This window comes from Mytilus galloprovincialis, chromosome 14 (genome assembly GCF_965363235.1).
Source record: "Mytilus galloprovincialis chromosome 14, xbMytGall1.hap1.1, whole genome shotgun sequence".
Classification (NCBI taxonomy): domain Eukaryota; kingdom Metazoa; phylum Mollusca; class Bivalvia; order Mytilida; family Mytilidae; genus Mytilus; species Mytilus galloprovincialis.
The window spans coordinates 70,825,320-70,843,909 of record NC_134851.1 but is presented as its reverse complement, the minus strand read 5'-3'; the positions used below and the strand labels follow the sequence as shown (position 1 = coordinate 70,843,909).

The 18,590-nt window shown below is 34.8% G+C and overlaps 1 protein-coding gene across 1 annotated transcript in view; it reads left to right on the top strand.

The window, feature by feature from the left end:
* The window catches only part of LOC143058173 (chitin synthase chs-2-like), a 46,742-nt gene extending 30,180 nt beyond the window's left edge, over nt 1-16,562 (top strand). The window contains exons 9-15 of the mRNA XM_076231636.1: nt 1,058-1,211; nt 2,363-2,573; nt 3,304-3,504; nt 4,230-4,514; nt 5,231-5,343; nt 6,414-6,440; nt 16,380-16,562. Of these exons, the coding sequence (XP_076087751.1) occupies nt 1,058-1,211; nt 2,363-2,573; nt 3,304-3,504; nt 4,230-4,514; nt 5,231-5,343; nt 6,414-6,440; nt 16,380-16,562 (1,174 nt within the window). The remainder of the gene's footprint in view (nt 1-1,057; nt 1,212-2,362; nt 2,574-3,303; nt 3,505-4,229; nt 4,515-5,230; nt 5,344-6,413; nt 6,441-16,379) is intronic.
* The last annotated feature ends 2,028 nt before the right edge of the window (nt 16,563-18,590 follow it).

The following is an 18,590-nucleotide window of genomic DNA, read 5'->3' as shown; positions in this document are numbered from 1 at the left end:
AAAAGGCGAAATATACAGAGGGACATTCAAACACATAAGTCGAACATTAAATGACAACGCCATGGCTAAAAGAGACAAAGACAAACAGAAAAACAACAGTACATACCCCATGAACTAAATGTTCAAATTAGGTTCTGATTTGCATATTTTTTTCTTTTCTTTGAACATACATATTTGTTTTGTGAATCAAGATCTTGCTTCGTCTATATTAGGAATGTTATAAACCTTCTCGGAATTTTTCAATAAGCAATGTAAAAAAGGGATTGACAAAGTCGATTCATGCGATACTGAGTTTTTACATATATAAAGTGACATAGTTACTACATTTTAACAGTGTGCCGTATCATTGAGCCTTCGAAAGTCTCCTGGATTTGCAAATCAAAATGCTTAATCATTTTTGGTATTTTGTAAACTTCTTGTAATATTGTGCTAAGATTTTTATACAGTGTAAACAATGAAATTGTTTTCAAGATAATTTCGTAGTAAGATGGTATATTTGGGAGAAAAAATACAACTGTTCTGTTTGTTATGCCCCACCTACGATAGAGGAGGGGCATTATGTTTTCTGGTCTGTGCCTCCGTTCGTTCGTTCGTCCGTCCGTCTGTGCGTCCGTTCGCTTCAGGTTAAAGTTTTGGTCAAGGTAGTTTTTGAAGAAGTTGAAGTCCAATCAACTTGAAACTTAGTACACATGTTCCCCATGATATGATCTTTCTAATTTTAATGCCAAATTATAGTTTTGACCCCAATTTCGTGGTCCACTGAACATAGAAAATGATAGTGCGAAGTTCAGGTTAAAGTTTTTGGTCAAGGTAGTTTTTGATGAAGTTAAAGTAACATCAACTTGAAACTTAGTACACATGTTCCCTATGATATGATTTTTCTAATTTTAATTCCAAATTAAAGGTTTAATCCCAATTTTCACGGTCCACTGAACATAGAAAGTGATAGTGCGAGTGGGGCATCCGTGTACTATGGACACATTCTTGTTTTTTATATGATATTATCTGAAAAAATAACTTAATCAATTCAGAACTGTTTACAATGTTATTGATTTAGAGCTGTTCACAATGTTATTACCAAAATCAAAGCACCAACAAAGATACCAACACCGTATGGTGGTAAGCTGGAGTGGAAATTGCCCGGTGGAAACAAAATCATCGCACATTTGAAGGACAAACAGAAAATTCGACACAAGAAAAGGTGGAGCCAGGTAACATACCAATAAAATTAAAAAAAAAAAAAAAATTCAAAATAAAACACAAAGCTTGATCAATATCATTTCCATTACCATAAAAATACTTTTATGGTTACATCTTCTGACATCAGACTCGGACTTCTCTTGAACTGAATTTTTAATTTGCGTATTGTTATGCGTTCACTTTTCTAAATTGGCTAGAGGTATAGGGGGAGGGTTGAGATCTCACAAACATGTTTAACCCCGCCGCATTTTTGCGCCTGTCCCAAGTCAGGAGCCTCTGGCCTTTGTTAGTCTTGTATTATTTTAATTTTAGTTTCTTGTGTACAATTTGGAAATTAGTATGGCGTTCATTATCACTGAACTAGTATATATTTGTTTAGGGGCCAGCTGAAGGACGCCTCCGGGTGCGGGAATTTTTCGCTACATTGAAGACCTGTTGGTGACCTTCTGCTGTTGTTTTTTTCTATGGTTGGGTTGTTGTCTCTTTGACACATTCCCCATTTCCATTCTAAATTTTATTTTACTATATTTCGATTTTTCACGTCATTTAAACGTTTAACATGATCCCTGCATTTTTACTGATAAAGTAATTGTGACTGCTTGACATTCTTCAAACACCCGTATCTATTTTAATTTACAAAATCCAACCCTGCATCAAGAAATATATAAATGTTAACATTTTAAAATTGTTATCGAAGCAGTCATAAAGAAGTTATCCACATTAGAATATTAATACATAAGCTCCACAATGCAGCTAGTAATAGTTAACGTGCATATTTAGCACAATTAACGCACACACGACGTCAAATAACGTCACCTAAAATCAGATGAAAAGATTACGATCGGAATCAAGCGTATTATGTACCTAAAAATTATAAATTTATTGATTACTAGTATGTGTAAAACAATGTGTAAAATAAGTGTGTCTATACCCTTTAATAAACTAGTAGAACACAAGTCTAGCAATAAGAACAACAGAAATAACATCCTCGGTGACAAACATGTTTTTGATACTTAATTGTAAATAAATGAAATAAATCGACACGAAAGCAAGACATAGTGCTACATGTGCTCTTTAATATAATATTTATATTTCAGCTGATGTACTCGAGCTTGGTACATAATATAAATGAATTAGACATAGTTGTTTCTTTATTGTATAGGTCATGTACATGTACTATTTCCTTGGACACAAACTAATGAACTTAAAGAAAAGCAAAAAAGCCAAAGAAACAATTGCACAAAACACATTTATCCTAGCTCTGGATGGCGACGTAGACTTTCAACCGTCTGCAGTACAGCTTCTTGTTGATCGAATGAAGAAAAATCTCAACGTAGGAGCAGCATGTGGAAGGATTCATCCGATAGGGGCAGGTAATTGAAAACTTTACAAAAATCTTTAACGAAGCTTTTGAAGCTTTTAAAGTTTCAAATTAGATAACTTAACAAATGGGTAGCTTTGGAGAGTTTCCCTCGGTTCTAGTTTTTGACCGGGATTTGTTTCAGTTAGATCGATTTATGACTATTTAACAGCGGTAGAATACTGTTGTCTTTATTATTCAGCAGCCTTTTCGTATAAATATCTGCAGGTAAAATGCAAAATAGCACATATACCAAACTCCAAGAAAAAAATCAAAACTGAAAGTCTTTCAATCATCAAATGAAAAACAAATTAACAGAGATCTTCACAGGGGACATGTGTGAGGTAATTTGTAAAGACATTTTACTGATATGTGCAAGACAAGGTTAATCAAATAGTTCTTTCGATCACACAGTCTATTTACTTTTTTATATAAAGTTTAAAGGTTTTCTATAACCGAGCATTGCTTACATCTTCTCTTTGGGAAGGAAAATTGGAATTAAGATATGTATATCTGTACCATTATCAAAGCTTAAAATTAGTAGATTTTTTATTAGATTTGATTAAAGGAAAGAGTACAACTGTATACTCTTCTTTCGAGCGTTCTATTGTGGCGTATGACGTTCGCTGTTTAAAAAATATGAATAGAATTTTATCATAAATTCACGATTCAATTACATTAAGGTGTAGCACTCATACTGATTACCTCACACATGTCCCCTCATATTGTATTTCATTTAAAAGGTCCGATGATTTGGTATCAAAAGTTTGAGTACGCTGTAAGTCATTGGCTACAGAAAGCAGCGGAGAATATGATTGGATGTGTGTTGTGCAGTCCCGGATGTTTCAGTTTGTTTAGAGGCTTTTCATTGATGGATGACAATGTCATGGCCAAGTATACAACAGTACCAACCGAAGCATATCAGCATGTTCAGTATGATCAAGGTAAATACATAGCAAACAGCCATTGTGATCGTAATGCATGGAATTTTGGGGTATGAAATTATTTAAAACATGTCTCTCTTTTTTTTTAGCCACGACGTTGTCAGTTTATTTATCTTTTGGTATCAATTGCCATTCTCGTACATAGTTATATAAGTTTCGACATAGTATGTTTTCCTCGGCGAATGGCAGCTCACTAGAATAGTCACTTTGATAGCTATATAGGATTTCTGTGTCTTTTTAGTATGTGATGCAATTAAATTTGGTCAAGTACATTTCTTTTTAAAAACATTATGACAGTTATGCTCACACATTATCAAATCATTAATCTTTCAAAACTGAAAAGAAATTTGTGTTACTATTTTTATGCTAGTATATGTAATCACAGTATTGGTTGTCGTTTTATGTTAGAATTGTTGTTCGATACAATGCTACGACTATTTGTATCTAACTTAATCAATGGTTTCTTCTGTAAAATATTCGATATGTCTTCGGAATAGGCAAACTTGTCAAAGTCCCTAATCAACATGATCAAATGGCAAAATTAAAAGCTCAATCACATCAAACGAATGGACAACAACTGCCAAATCCTGGAAATCTTATATCGAGATCAAAGGAAAAGGAAAAAGGACATTTTATGGTCATTACATGTGCAACCTGAAAAATTGTAAAGACTTTATTATTCCATTACCTATGACATAGAATACATTGTAAATTTAAAATTTCAGGTGAAGACAGATGGCTGTGTACACTTTTGCTCCAGCAGGGATATAAAGTTGAATATGTAGCTGCGTCTGACGCTTTGACCTTTGCACCGGAAGGGTTTTACGAGTTTTACAATCAACGTCGACGTTGGTCTCCGTCAACAATGGCGAATATTATAGATCTACTGATGGATTGGAAGAATGTCACAGAAAAGAATGACGACATCTCACTTCTGTGTGTGGGATATCAAATGCTTTTGCTTGCCTCATCTCTTCTCACACCTGGAACTATATTGCTTATGGTTTTAGGTAATCATTATTATTACTTAATAATAAAATAAAGGAACTACATTCTTTATTAACTGTATGAGTCAAACGCACTTTCCTGAATTTACTTTTATAAGGAAGGCTCAAAGCCGAATATTTGAAAGCTAAGAATTTATATACCGAAACACGGAAAAGTTGTATTACTAAAACAGCCAACTCCATCTAAGGTCGACATTTAAAGGCTAGAAATGTACAAATACGTAAACACGATAGCAGCTATGTGCCCAAAAAGGACAAATACATAATAATAATAATAATCTAAAGTAGATATTGCCTATGGAGATTGTACCTTTGTTTCTTAATAATATCATAATTCACCTGATACCATTGTCTAAATAAATGCAACTGTTCAAAAGTTAAAAAATCGATGGAGAGAAAACAAATCCCGATGAATATACATCAACTATAAGAGGAAAACAACGAAACAATAGAGTTCGTACTTTTTTTCTCCATAATTCCGTTATTTCCCTGAGGGATATTGAACCTTTGTCTTTTTAAATAATAACAAATACATCAATTATCATGTCCGTATTGAAGCACTGACGAATACCCAACGTATTTACAGTGTATAAGCACTGGAATCGCCCAGTGCTTGTAAATGGGAAAAAAACGCATCTAATAAATTACATTCGTCTGGTCCGAAGCGTCAATAAGCATGTTTTTTTATGTAAGATTCCATTTGTTCTGTTTGTTTGCAGGTGCGTTGTATACAGCTTTTCCTTCTGTTCAACCGTGGACAGCATTTCTCATCAATCTTATTCCCGTTGTTATCATGGTAGCTCTTTGTTTTGTTTCCAAGAAAGAAGTTCAGGTAATTATTAGTTATATTTTGGAAATTTTACTTAGCCATGGTATTTTGACCCCCCTGCGGTATATTGAACCCCCTACTATAGACCTTGAATTTCAAAAATTCAAGCTATTCTAACTCCGTAACATAGTAATAATACTCCAATAAATAGTTTGTATGTATTAAACATGCTGAAAAAGATATTTTGAAAATTTTACTTAGTGATGGTACATGTTATATGACCCAAAAAAGTAAAATCACAAAAATACTAAACTCCCAGGAAAAATCAAAACAGAAAGTCCCTTATCAAATGGTAAAATCAAAAGCTCAAACACATCAAACGAATGGATAACAACTGTTATACTGCTGACTTAGTACAAGCATTTTCTTATGTAGAAAATTAGGTGGATTGAACCTGTTTTGATCCATAGCTAAACCCTTTATATGACCCATAACCTAGCTGTAAATATTATTCAATATTAAAGATTTATTTGACAACTTACGGTTAAAATTCGTGAACTATCAATACTTTGTAAAATTTCAATTTCGCAATTCATGCTTCTTTAACTTTCCTTGAACTTTTCATATATAAACCATTAGTTGATTTACAGATGATATTTGTGTTAGGTGTTATTCAGAAATAATATAAAATAGGGACTTTTTCTTTATATACACCCTTTTTTCTCAATTATTGTAAACAGTGTTCGTATTGACAATTAAAATTCAAGAGAGATCACATGAGATCACCCCTAGTTTTTTTTTTTTTTTTTTTTTGTGGGGGGTCATGTTGTTTATTCTTTAGTTTTCTATGTTGTGTCATGTGAAGTATTGTTTGTCTGTTTGTCTTTTTCATTTTTAGCCATGGCGTTGTCAGTTTATTTTAGATTTCTGAGTTTGACTGTCCCTTTGGTATCTTTCGTCCCTCTGTTTAACCAGTCACATCCATAGAAATGTATAGGAGGTAAGATAATGCCTATTATTGTCTACAGTAACAGTTCTCAAGATGAAAATATCATATGTTAGTTGAGGTATGATGCGTATTGTCTACTCTAATACATTGTAATAGTTCACATGATGATAATTTCATATTTCAGCTTAGTTATGCCGCCATATTGTGTACTGTAATACATTGTAATAGTTCACATGATGATAATTTCATATTTCAGCTTAGTTATGCCGCCATATTGTCTACAGTTTATGCTCTATTGATGATGATTGTGATAGTTGGTCTACTTAAAGAAACGGTAGAAGCTAAATGGTGTTCTGTTACAACGTTTTTCTTGGTGTTTGTTGCCTCGGCGTTTGTGATTTCAGCGTTATTGCATCCACAGGTTTGTGTCAATTTGATTTCTAAATGTATGTACACGTGTAGAAGGTTTAAAATACTTAATAGCATGTAGAGTGTTCTTCGTATTAGATAAAAAGATGCTTCAGTGATCTGATGGTGTAGATAATTCATGTGCCGTGATCACTATCCTGATATGTTAGGTCCATCTCATGAGGGGGAGGACAGGGGGGTACCCTTCTCCCTTTTCCCACCCCTCTTCTCCTTTCTCCTACCCCCGTTCTTCTTTCTCCCATTAGAATAAAACATCTCCTTTTGAGATATTTTTTCTTGAAATATTAGAATTTTTTTTAAAAGGAGAGATATTTTATTTTTTCTCCTTTCTCCAACTTTTTCTCCTTTCTCCCAGCCTTCCTCTCCTTTCTCCTACCCCCTTTCTCCTTTCTCCTACCCACTTTCTCCCTGTCTCCCTTACCCCTGTCCTCCCCCTCATCTCATGGCAAGGTGAGTTTGATTTCAATTTTAATTGTCATGAAAGATCAAACCCAAATATTTTTATTAGTAGCAAACACGTTTATTAAAAATCAGACCAAACGGCATACAAACCATTATAGCCAAATCAAGATCACTTTTGCCTAAGGGAGTTGAACCTTAGTTTCATAATAATTTATTAATTTATAAACTGTCAAATGAATTTGTTTAATTGAATATTATGAATATGAAATAGGGTTATGTATTACAATTCCAACCTTGCTGACAAAGTTACATGTACAGTCCGCAATCAGACAGATCATATCAAAATGAAACTATCACTTTGACTTTGAGTCGTCCACTACTAAATGGCATATGCTGAAAGAATAGAAAGCGGGAAAATAGAAATAAATCTTTTTGTAATGGTGTGATCAGATTGGAAATTGAACCATTAGATTTGCACTATTAGCGAGCTCATTGCAATTTAAACAATAGAGGCCTATGAAAACAATTGGTGTTATTGAAAAAAGAAAGAGGCAAAGAATACGACTGTATCATTAAAACTCACATGTTGAAAATAAAAGACAACATCATGGCTAAAAAAAGAAAAAAAACAAGCATACACACAGAACACAAAACACAACATAGACAACCAAGGACTGAGCAACACGAACCTCGCAAATACTGGGGCTGATGACAGGTGCCTCGGACAGAAGGGTAGATGTTTTCCAATTTAATTAAATATTTATCGATGTTTTTCAGGAAGTATGGTGTTTATCACATGGTCTTCTGTATTTCTTGGCAATCCCGTCCATGTCAATGCTAATGATGATATATGCCTTGGGAAACCTAGATGATATTTCATGGGGAACAAGAGATACTGGGACGGCAGCTGGAACGCCTGCGAGCTTACCGCAAAATCGGACAAGATTGGATGACATTCGCAGCTGGGTTATGGGCCCTGGAACTACTGATAAAAAGACATCCGATTACCAGTTCTCGTTTGGAAACTTATTCAGGTAATTTTATTGTTGAAAAAGAGAAGTGAACGGTACCAAAGGGAATTTCAAACTCATAGTTCGACAATACACTAACAACGCCATAGCTTAAAAAAATAGGCAAACAATAGTACACAAAAGGCAACATGAAAAACTGAAAACTGAGTAACACGAACCCCATCTAAGACTGGGTATAATCTAAGGACTCAGACAAGATAAGCAGAATCTGCTCCACATGTGATATCCTCATGTTGGTCAAGTTATTACAAACCTAGTAATGAGTTTAATTCTCATTTTTATTAAACAGATGCATGTGCTGTCCTCAGTCTGGAACAGAAACAGAAGATACAAGACTTCGAGCAATTATCGAAAAACTTGATGACATGGATACCAGAATAACATCATTCAGTCAACGCAGCGTGGCATCATACAAACAAAATGACACGAAAGAAGATATAACTCCCTTTGCTCGCCAACCAGAAGCCTTTGAAAGAGCAGGGGAAATGATCAGTAAGTTAGAATGTTATGAGTCAACAATAATCTTTCAATCCACAATTTTCTTAATTTGAAAATGCCTGTACCAAGTCAGGAATATGACAGTTGTTGTCCTTTCATTTGATTTGCTTTTTCGTTTGATTAGGGACTTTCCGTTTTCAATTTTCCTCGGAGTTTAATATATTTGTGATTTTATTTTTGGCACATGTTCTAACACTTCTATGAAAATTGTAAAATTACAAAAATACTGAACTCAAATTGAAATTATAAAGGGAAAATCCTTTATAAAATGACAAAATCAAAAACTCAAACACTTCAAACGATTGGATAACAACTGTTATACTTGGTACAGGCATTTCATTAGGTAGAAAATAGTAAAAACCACTCGACATGTATAAACCAATCTTGACAGGACTGCAATAGTACCATACCTTATTAATTTATTACTTTGGGATATACATGTACCATAATGCATATGTTGTTAATAGTGAACAAAAGGTAAATCATTTAACATAGAAAACAAGTGATCAGCATGCTGGAGTTTATTTTCGACAACATATTTGTTGAAATTTGAGACAGACCTTTTCGACAAATTGTCGGCATTCTGATGAAAATATCTGTGCGTCTCTCATTGTCAACCTCTTCTAACTTTCATACACGCCAGGGTTCCTTCAGACGACACTTGTCAAAAACAAGAATATCAAAGAAACTTTGTTTATCATCTCAATAACGTGGTAAAGTATTCTTTTATTTGTCTTCATGAGTATTACTTTTACTGTTTAGTTTTTTGGGATATCCATTTGAAGTGGCTCTGTACTTATAAATCCCGTCTGTGTGTTATTGTGCTATGGTAAATTTTTATATTCTAATCTTCAATTTTTACTAAATTAAATGTGCTTTGTCTATTTGTGTATCTTGGCTTACTATTTGTTTTTCTTTATAGTGATTAAAATAATAACACATTGTTGAGTGCTGTACCACTATTTTTGACATTTTTACTGATAATGTCTCTATGTTTTGTCCACACGTCGTTGTCAAGTTAATGTTATTTTACGCGACTGTCATATAAGTGAGGGGTTTAGCTAGTTATAAAACCAGATTTGTTTTAGCTAGCTATACATTTGACTATATTCACCATTTTCTACATTATATTCTCAGTTGTGTTCGATTTAACGAAACCCATTATTGACATAATAGTGTTCTCAAAACAATCATCATCTTAAAAATCCACATTGTTGTATCTTTTTTTACGTTAGCCTTTTCATTGCAGATAACCCTTTGTTTGCAAAGCAGGAGCAACGTGAAAACTCTAGAGAAATTCTCAAAGACCTTCGAAACAAGCCTAGAAATGAACTGGTTTGTCCATTCTGGATTGAAGATCCTGACGTTCGATATGGTGAAATTGAGTATATGCTTCCAAATGAAATACATTTTTGGGAAAAATTCATTGAAAAGTATTTGAAACCACTGGATATGTCCAACGAAGTTAAAAATAAAATCAAACAAGATCTGCGTGAACTTAGGAACAAAGTTTGTTTGGCATTTCTGCTGATGAATGCACTATTCGTGACCATAGTTTACACGTTGACAGAAGTAAACAAACAAGAGTTGGGGTCATTATCTATTTCATTGAACTGTGACAATGGGAAGGAAAAGAATGAAAAAGGGTATGGTCAGGGTTATATTGAGCCTATTTCGTTCGCTTTCACTGCTGTTTTCGGAATAATGTTATTAGTACAATTCATTTGCATGCTCTTTCATCGTTATTCTACCCTTCTACACGTCGTTGCCTCGCCTTCAGCTGAAATTAATTTCAAAAAGAAAATCTTAGGTAGTATCTTTGAGTCTGCTGAGGAAGGAACCGATAAAGAAATAAAAGTAATTGAGGGCTTGAAATTAGTGAGAGAATTTCAAAGTAATAAGCAAGAAACAGATTCTGACACCTCTTCTGTGAAGTCATTTGCAACAGACATAACAGACAACGAATCTGAATATGGGGACGATTCGATTGGGCAACGTAAAGGGAAAACCTTGTGGAAGAAACTTGCAAAACGGAAGACGGAAATGGCGCGTAGCACTTTAAGTCGTAACTTCATGAGGAACTATTCAAAACTTCAGAAGGCTGTAGACGCGGAGGAAACAATGAGTACTTCGCCCATCAATATGGAAGAAATGGAGAGAAAACCCGAGATAAATAGGACGAACTTTGTTCTGCAACAGTTTGGTCCGAAACGACTTACCCATAGTTCCATTCGCACGGTCGTCACCATGATGAAAAATGACGACATCAAAGAACAAGTAAGAAGAAAAACAGAGCATTTGAATAAACTTAAACATTTACGTAAGGAAAGAGCGAGAGAAAAACTCAGATCAGTATTACCTAAGCTAGGTGGCGTATCGAAACTGAACTTTGCTAATATTGTCTCCCAAGCAAAGCACAAAGAAAGACTAGATAAACTCGATAGTGAAATCGAAAATATGAAACCGGATCTCGATGAGGAAACGGTACCAAATACGGAAACTTCAAGAACAGAAAACCGACGTAAGCAGCTTCCTTCTGTCAATGAAAAAGATGAAAGAGAAAGTGCATCGGACAGTGATTCAGATAACAACGATGACGATAAAGATGATTCCTCAAATGACAGCGATGATCCGAGTGGACGTCCGGTTAGGGGAAGTTTCCGAGTAAATTCAGATGGTAGTTCGAGAAACAGTTTAGCTGATGCAGACGTTTTGTTTTAAAATCTCCATTGTTACAATACCGTTATTTATACTTATAGACGTGTTTAAAGCAGAAACAGTGTAGATAGTTCATTTTTTTTAAATTATTTATTCACAGTAGTATGGCGTACTAGTATTGAACATACAATGTATTTAAATTAAGAATCACAAATTGTGTTGAATTTCTTTTTTTAAAGGCAAATACAACAATAACATCTATTTTATTGGTATTTAAGGGTCCTAATTATTATTGTTGTTCTGTAAAGAGTCTCTTTTATCTAAATATAAACATGCTAAACAAGTGTTCGACTGAACATGAATACTAGTATATCTAATTGTAGGTCTATATAGAGTTGGAAAAAAATATTTGTACTACATTAATATTGTTTATTCCTGAAATTATATTTGTTTATCATTTTTTCATTCATGTATTTTTAGTAATCAATTTGAGGGTTGTCAGAGCTATGCCTCGTAATTATATATAAATGATGTTGGACTAATAATTGCAAACTGATCTTTCAAAATAAATCATGTAAGACATATCCATTTTTGATAATTTTGTTCTTGTTTAACCATGACGTCTTCAAGACATATCCATTTTTGATAATTTTTTCTTGTTTAACCATGACGTCTTCATAAAGTATTTTCATTTTTAATTAGTGGACTAAATTCTATTCCTTGTATGTTCCAAAGTTTTTATTTTTATAAAACATGGATAGATTTATATTTGTTCGCTATATAATACTCTATATAATTAAGTTTAATATGCATCAGAGATTGTTATAAATGCATTTCTTTTCCAATATACTGCGTGAACGTGCCGTTACAGAACTTACATGTTTTACTCAAACTTTGACTATTCTACTCAAATACGTTTGCAAAACCTTAATTTCGGTATCGTAGTTTATTTTCTGTTGTGATGATTATAAACATTACGGGAAATCAGGTGTATATTCTCCAGTGGTGAAATCACACGACGGACATAGCGGATGAAGGTTCAGAACAACTTAAAACAAAATGGCAACATCATAGGTTCAAACAGAAACACGAAGAAATGACATAAAGCGTCTAGAACTCGCCGTATCATAATCTAATCGTGCATTCTTGGTAAAATTTCAAAAAAATAGTTGATTATTCTTAAATTATTTTCATAATTTATTAATATTTCCTTTAATTGGCTTCAAGCGCGTCACCTTATTCTGATTTTTTCTCATTAATACATATTGTAGACCATGATAGATTTCTACCAGAACCTAGTATATTTCATACATCAACTTAAATAGTTTCACTATTAATTAATTGATTTGTGTTTTAAATTTACTCTATTTTTAAACCTCTTTTGTGGCGGTAATTATCATTAATAGAGGAGGCTGGAGTGCTAGGAGAAAATCACTGACCTTCGGTAGTAAAACTAGCAATGCTAGTCAATTAGAGTCACCTGCCACTAGTGGGATTTCAACTCACAATCCCAGTGTCGACTACTTAGATCACTAGGTCAATGAGCCTCCTCCCCCCCCCCCCCCCCCCCCCAATTAAAAACGAGTAGTATGTATTTAATTCATTTGAACATTTGAGTTTTAGTATAATAAAATTTCACTTCATCGTATGCTACAGTAAGGGCGCAACCATTTAACTTCAGGGAGGGTTATTGAATTTTGTCTGAGTATATGAATATTTTTTTTTAAGTTTTACTTAGCTATCATAGTGTGGATAGTTGTCTCATTGGAAATCATACCACATCTTCTTTTTTATATCAATAAAAAAAAAATAATACTATAACATGTGTCAGGTAAGGAAAAAATCTGGAATCTTTTTTTTTTTTTTGTCATCAGCTTGACCACAATAATTTGTTCGTCGAATTGAGGATCAGAATATTGTTTTAGCAAAAACCATAGCATCCCTCCACCTTTAATAAAGTTAAATGGTCGTTCCATAATGCAAGACTGATAGAACTGATGCAGATTTAATTATATACTAAGAAACAAAACGGGATGTTTAAAAAAAAATGAATTCTTCGCTATTGCTACAACTTGCCGCTCATCTGCCACGCAACATTTTAAGTTTCACTAGACCTTTACCTGGTTGTATTTTTACAATGAAACCTCTATAAGTCGTACTTCCTGATAGAAGCAGACATGTACGCGTTTCCAGTGGCGGATCCAGAAATTTTCATAAATGGGGGCCCACTGACTGACCTAAGAGGGGGCCCGCTCCAGTCACGCTTCAATGATTCCCTATATAAGCAACCATTTTTTTTCCCAAAAAGGGGGGGGGCCGGGCCCCCTGCCCCCCCCCCCCCTAAATCCGCCTCTGGTTTCAAATGTCATTTTACTTTTGTTATAGTTATGCTTGATTCAAGTATCATGATACATAAATTTAGATTAGAGATGCAGTTTTTGAAGGATTTATTTTAAAATAGGTTTCGCATATTTAAATTTGTGTTTACATTTAATTGATACTGATTGATGTTTGTATTACTTTAGATAAAGATCTAGACATACGGTTGCACTGTAGATAAAGATCTAGACATACGGTTGCACTGTAGATAAAGATCTAGACATACGGTTGCACTGTAGATTTGGTCTAGACATACGGTTGCACTGTAGATTTGGTCTTTAGGACTGAAACTGATTACTATATTTTATCTATTTTTGTAATAAAATGTGTATGGCGTTTTGATTTTGTTTTTCACGTGGCCACAATAATGAATAATGGGGTATGCAAAAACCCTCATAACAACACTGAGATTTTAACTCCTACAAATCGCAAAATGACTAAACCGAAGCATACTTCAAGTACAAGAGCTAGGTGAATGAAAGTATCATAAAGTATTCAAACGACCTCGGTCCCCTTTAAGCTCATCGTGCCAACTGATCATTTGAGCTATTGTAATGACCTGGCGTCCGTCGTGGTCGTTAAACTTTAAAAAAAGAAAACTTTCTACGAAACTACTGAATCAATTACATCCAAACTTTTTGTATCATTTTTAATTTTAGTTTCTCGTGTATATTTCGGAGTTTAGTATGACGCCCATTATTCATGAACTAGTATACAATTTTTTTAGGGGCCAGCTGAAGAACGCCTCCGGGTGCGGTAGTTTCTCGCTGCATTGAAAACCCATTGGTGGCCTTCTGCTGTTGTCTGCTCTATGGTTGGGTTGTTGTCTCTTTGACACATTCCCAATTTCCATTTATTTTGGTAAATGATTTATCAATTTGTTTTTTGCGTTCAGTTCATGGAAATGGGGAATATGTCTTAAGAGACAACAACCCGACGAAATACATCGGACTCGGACTTCTTTTAAATTGAGTTTTACTGTGCATATTGATGTGTGTTTCTTTATTCTATATTGAGCAGAGGTATAGGGGGAGGGCTGAGATTTTCCAAAGCGTGTTTAACCCCACCACATTTTGGCGCATGTCTCATGTTAGGACCCTCTGACCTTTGTTAGTCTTGTGCGGTTTTAAAAAAAATATATTTCATTTAAATGTTTTGAAGTTCAGTATGGCGTCCATTTTCACTGAACTAGTACACATTTTTTTATTTAAGAGCCAGCTGAGGCCCACCTCCGCTGCGTTGAAGATCCATTGGTGGCATTCGGCTGTTGTCTGCTCTTTGGTCGAGTTGTTGTCTCTTTGACTTATTCCCCATTTCCATTCTCAATTTTATATATACATATACCATATAAGAATCAAATAGACCGACACTAATATTTCAAATCTGACAAATTTGGGAAAAAAGACAAACACAATTTGATTTAGGGAAAGCTTAACAAACTGACAATTCTAGTCAATTAAGATTTGAGTCGAATACACCTTCAGCATAGTGCGGGATTCCAACTCAAAACCCCAGTGTTGACAGGCGAGTTAGTTTAACCATTTTGACAGCTCGGACATCGAGCCTAAGGCCTCCCCTCCCCCTAAAAAAAAAACAACAAAAAAAGAAAAAAGAAAAACAAGTTCTAGGTATTTAATCCATTTGGACGGAGTTTAGATTACAATTTCATTTTATCATGTGCTGCTGTCCTGCAATTGTAACGAGTAACCCGGCGTTTATATCTAAAACGAACATTCCTGTAAATACTTGGATCCAAGTTGTCCACATACCATACGTCAATACTAAAAACAATCACTATCTATGATATACACAATGAACCAAAATATATCCATTAGCTCATTGCCGATACAAAGAAATAATGAACAATTAAACAATTCTATGTACACAATATATAATTATTCCCCCTAATGGAACCATCTGTCACTTTAAGACAGTGCATGCGGGTACAGTGTGTTACTACCAAACAGTGTGTGCTGGTACAGTATGTTACTTCCAGACAGTGTGTGCTGGTACAGTCTGTTACTACTAGACATTATGTGCTGGTAGTCTGTTACTACCAGACAATGTGAGCTGGTACAGTATGTTACTACCAGACAGTGTAAGCTGGTACAGTTTGTTACTACCAGACAATGTGAGCTGGTACAGTATGTTACTACCAGACAATGTGAGCTGGTACAGTTTGTTACTACAAGACAATGTGAGCTGGTACAGTATGTTACTACCAGACAATGTGAGCTGGTACAGTTTGTTACTACCAGACAATGTGAGCTGGTACAGTATGTTACTACCAGACAATGTGAGCTGGTACAGTATGTTACTACCAGACAATGTGAGCTGGTACAGTATGTTACTACCAGACAATGTGAGCTGGTACAGTATGTTACTACCAGACAATGTCAGCTGGTACAGTCTGTTACTACCAGACAATGTGAGCTGGTACAGTATGTTACTACCAGACAATGTGAGCTGGTACAGTCTGTTACTACCAGACAATGTGAGCTGGTACAGTATGTTACTACCAGACAATGTCAGCTGGTACAGTCTGTTACTACCAGACAATATCAGCTGGTACAGTCTGTTACTACCAGACAATATCAGCTGGTACAGTCTGTTACTACCAGACAATGTGAGCTGGAACAGTATCTTACTACCAGACAGGGTGAACTGATACAGTTTGTTACTTCCAGACAGTGTGTGCTGGTGCAGTATGTTACTACCAGAAAATGTGAGCTGTTACATTCTGTTACTTCCAGACAGTGTTGGTTGGTACAGTCTGTTACTACCAGACAGTGTGGGCTGATACAGTCGGTTACTTCCAGACAGTCTCTGTGGGCTGGTACAGTCTGTTACTACCAGACAATGCGAGCTGGTACAGTATGTTACTACCAGACAGTGTGGGTTGGTACATTGCAGTCTGTTACTTCCAGATAATGTGAGATGGTAGTCTGTTACTACCAGACAATGTGAGCTGGAACAGTTTGTTACTTCCAGACAGTGTGTGCTGGTACAGTATGTTACTACCAGAAAATGTGAACTGGTACAGTATGTTACTACGTAACTGTGTGGGCTGATTGTCTTTTACTTCCAGACAGTGTGGGCTGGTACATTCTGTTACTTCCAGACAGTGTTGGTTGGTACAGTCTGTTACTACAAGACAGTGTGGGATGGATACAGTGGGACAGACTGTCACCAACAAACAGTGCGGATTGGTGCAATCTTTCCTCCGAGTGAGACAGTCTACTCGTTCATACTTCCCCATTTATGTATTAACGTACTCACTCTTGTAAGATATGGTCTTTTTTTATAGGAATATTGACAGAACCCGGATTGTATTCCTCCCCCACGTATATACTCCAGGGCAAATACACTTATACTGGAAAGGAGTGTTCTCTAAATGTTCCCGATACCGAACACAAGAAGCCCTCTCAAACACCCCCATACCCTTGGTCCCAACCATTGATTTTCCCGCCAAACATCTTAACAGGGGCGAAAGATACAAGAGGGACTTTCAAACTCATAGATCGAAAACAAACTGACAACGCCATGGCTAAAAAAAGGAAAAGTTAAATAAACAAACAATTGTACAACACAACACAGAAAACTAATTAAAAGACAAAGCAACACGAACCCCACCAAAAAAAATGGGGCGTTCTCAGCTAGCTGTGTTCCGTAAATAAAAACTTATGAATTGTTTCAATTTGCAAATCTAGAAAGAAAGAGAAAAGAATTTCTAAATTACCGATTGCCTATCATGCATGGTCGATTTGCCCTTCACGACGAAGATTTTAGTTAAAGACATCAACTACCATGAGCGTCTTGCACAGTCAGTAAATCAACTACAACTACAAATACAAATTATGCAAATAATTTTATTCACAGTGCCCGTACTAGAAGCCATGGCAGAATAATTACATTCTAATTATGATTACAAGACAAAACAGAGATATCAAAAAACAGGTTTAATCCCGACACATTTTGTCCACCTGTCCCTATAGTCGGGAGCCTCTGGTCTTTGTAAGTCTTGTATTATTTCTAATTTTAGTTTCTTGTGTACGTACGGAGTTAAATATGGCGTCCATTATCACTGAACTAGTATACATTTTTGTTAAGGGACAAGCTGAAGCACACCTCCGGATACGGGAGTTTCTCACTGCATAGAAGACCCATTGGTGGACTTCGGCTGTTGTGTGCTCTTTGGTCGGGTTGTTGTCTCTTTGACATATTCCCCATTTCCTTTCTCAATTTTATACTTAACATGATTTAAATAGACTGATTAAGTTGATTAAAACATTTAACATATATACATTTATTAAGGAAATGCATTAAACACTTTAAACTGATAAATAAAAACCAGCAATATAGATTCCACCTATAACATAAAAATTTCACACGTCAATATATACTAGATATATAATAAAGTAAGATGGTCAGCTCGTATATGAATTGTTCAATTGTAGTACCGATTTCTTTGTTTTGATAGTTGTTTTCAGTAAATTTAAGTGTATTAATTTTTATAAACGATGAATAATATGCATCTTCGTTGCTTGACAGTTAAATTAGTTTTTTTAATCGTCAACAGAATTTTGACATAAGTTTTACTTTCTTTCACCAATATCCAAGTTGAAATATCTTCCCTTTTCAATGTTTATGGTATGTGAACTTACTCTAAATTTAGTTAAGAACCTTCTTTCATTTTTATTACCACAACTTATATATTTTTCTAATTTAAAATGTATTTAAATTTACGTATGTTCTTTAATAACGTGTTCCAAATTTTTGAATGCTTTGTATTATCATCAAAAGAGCCATTTCATAAATACAGTTTTTAGAGAACTTTTAACTATTGCTATAAATTAATTTATTCTGAGGGATTTTTCCTAATCCACTTTAAATAAATTTGTTTATTTAAACTAAACTGATTAGATGAACTAGGCATATAAAATGAATAATCAAATTTTAGATAG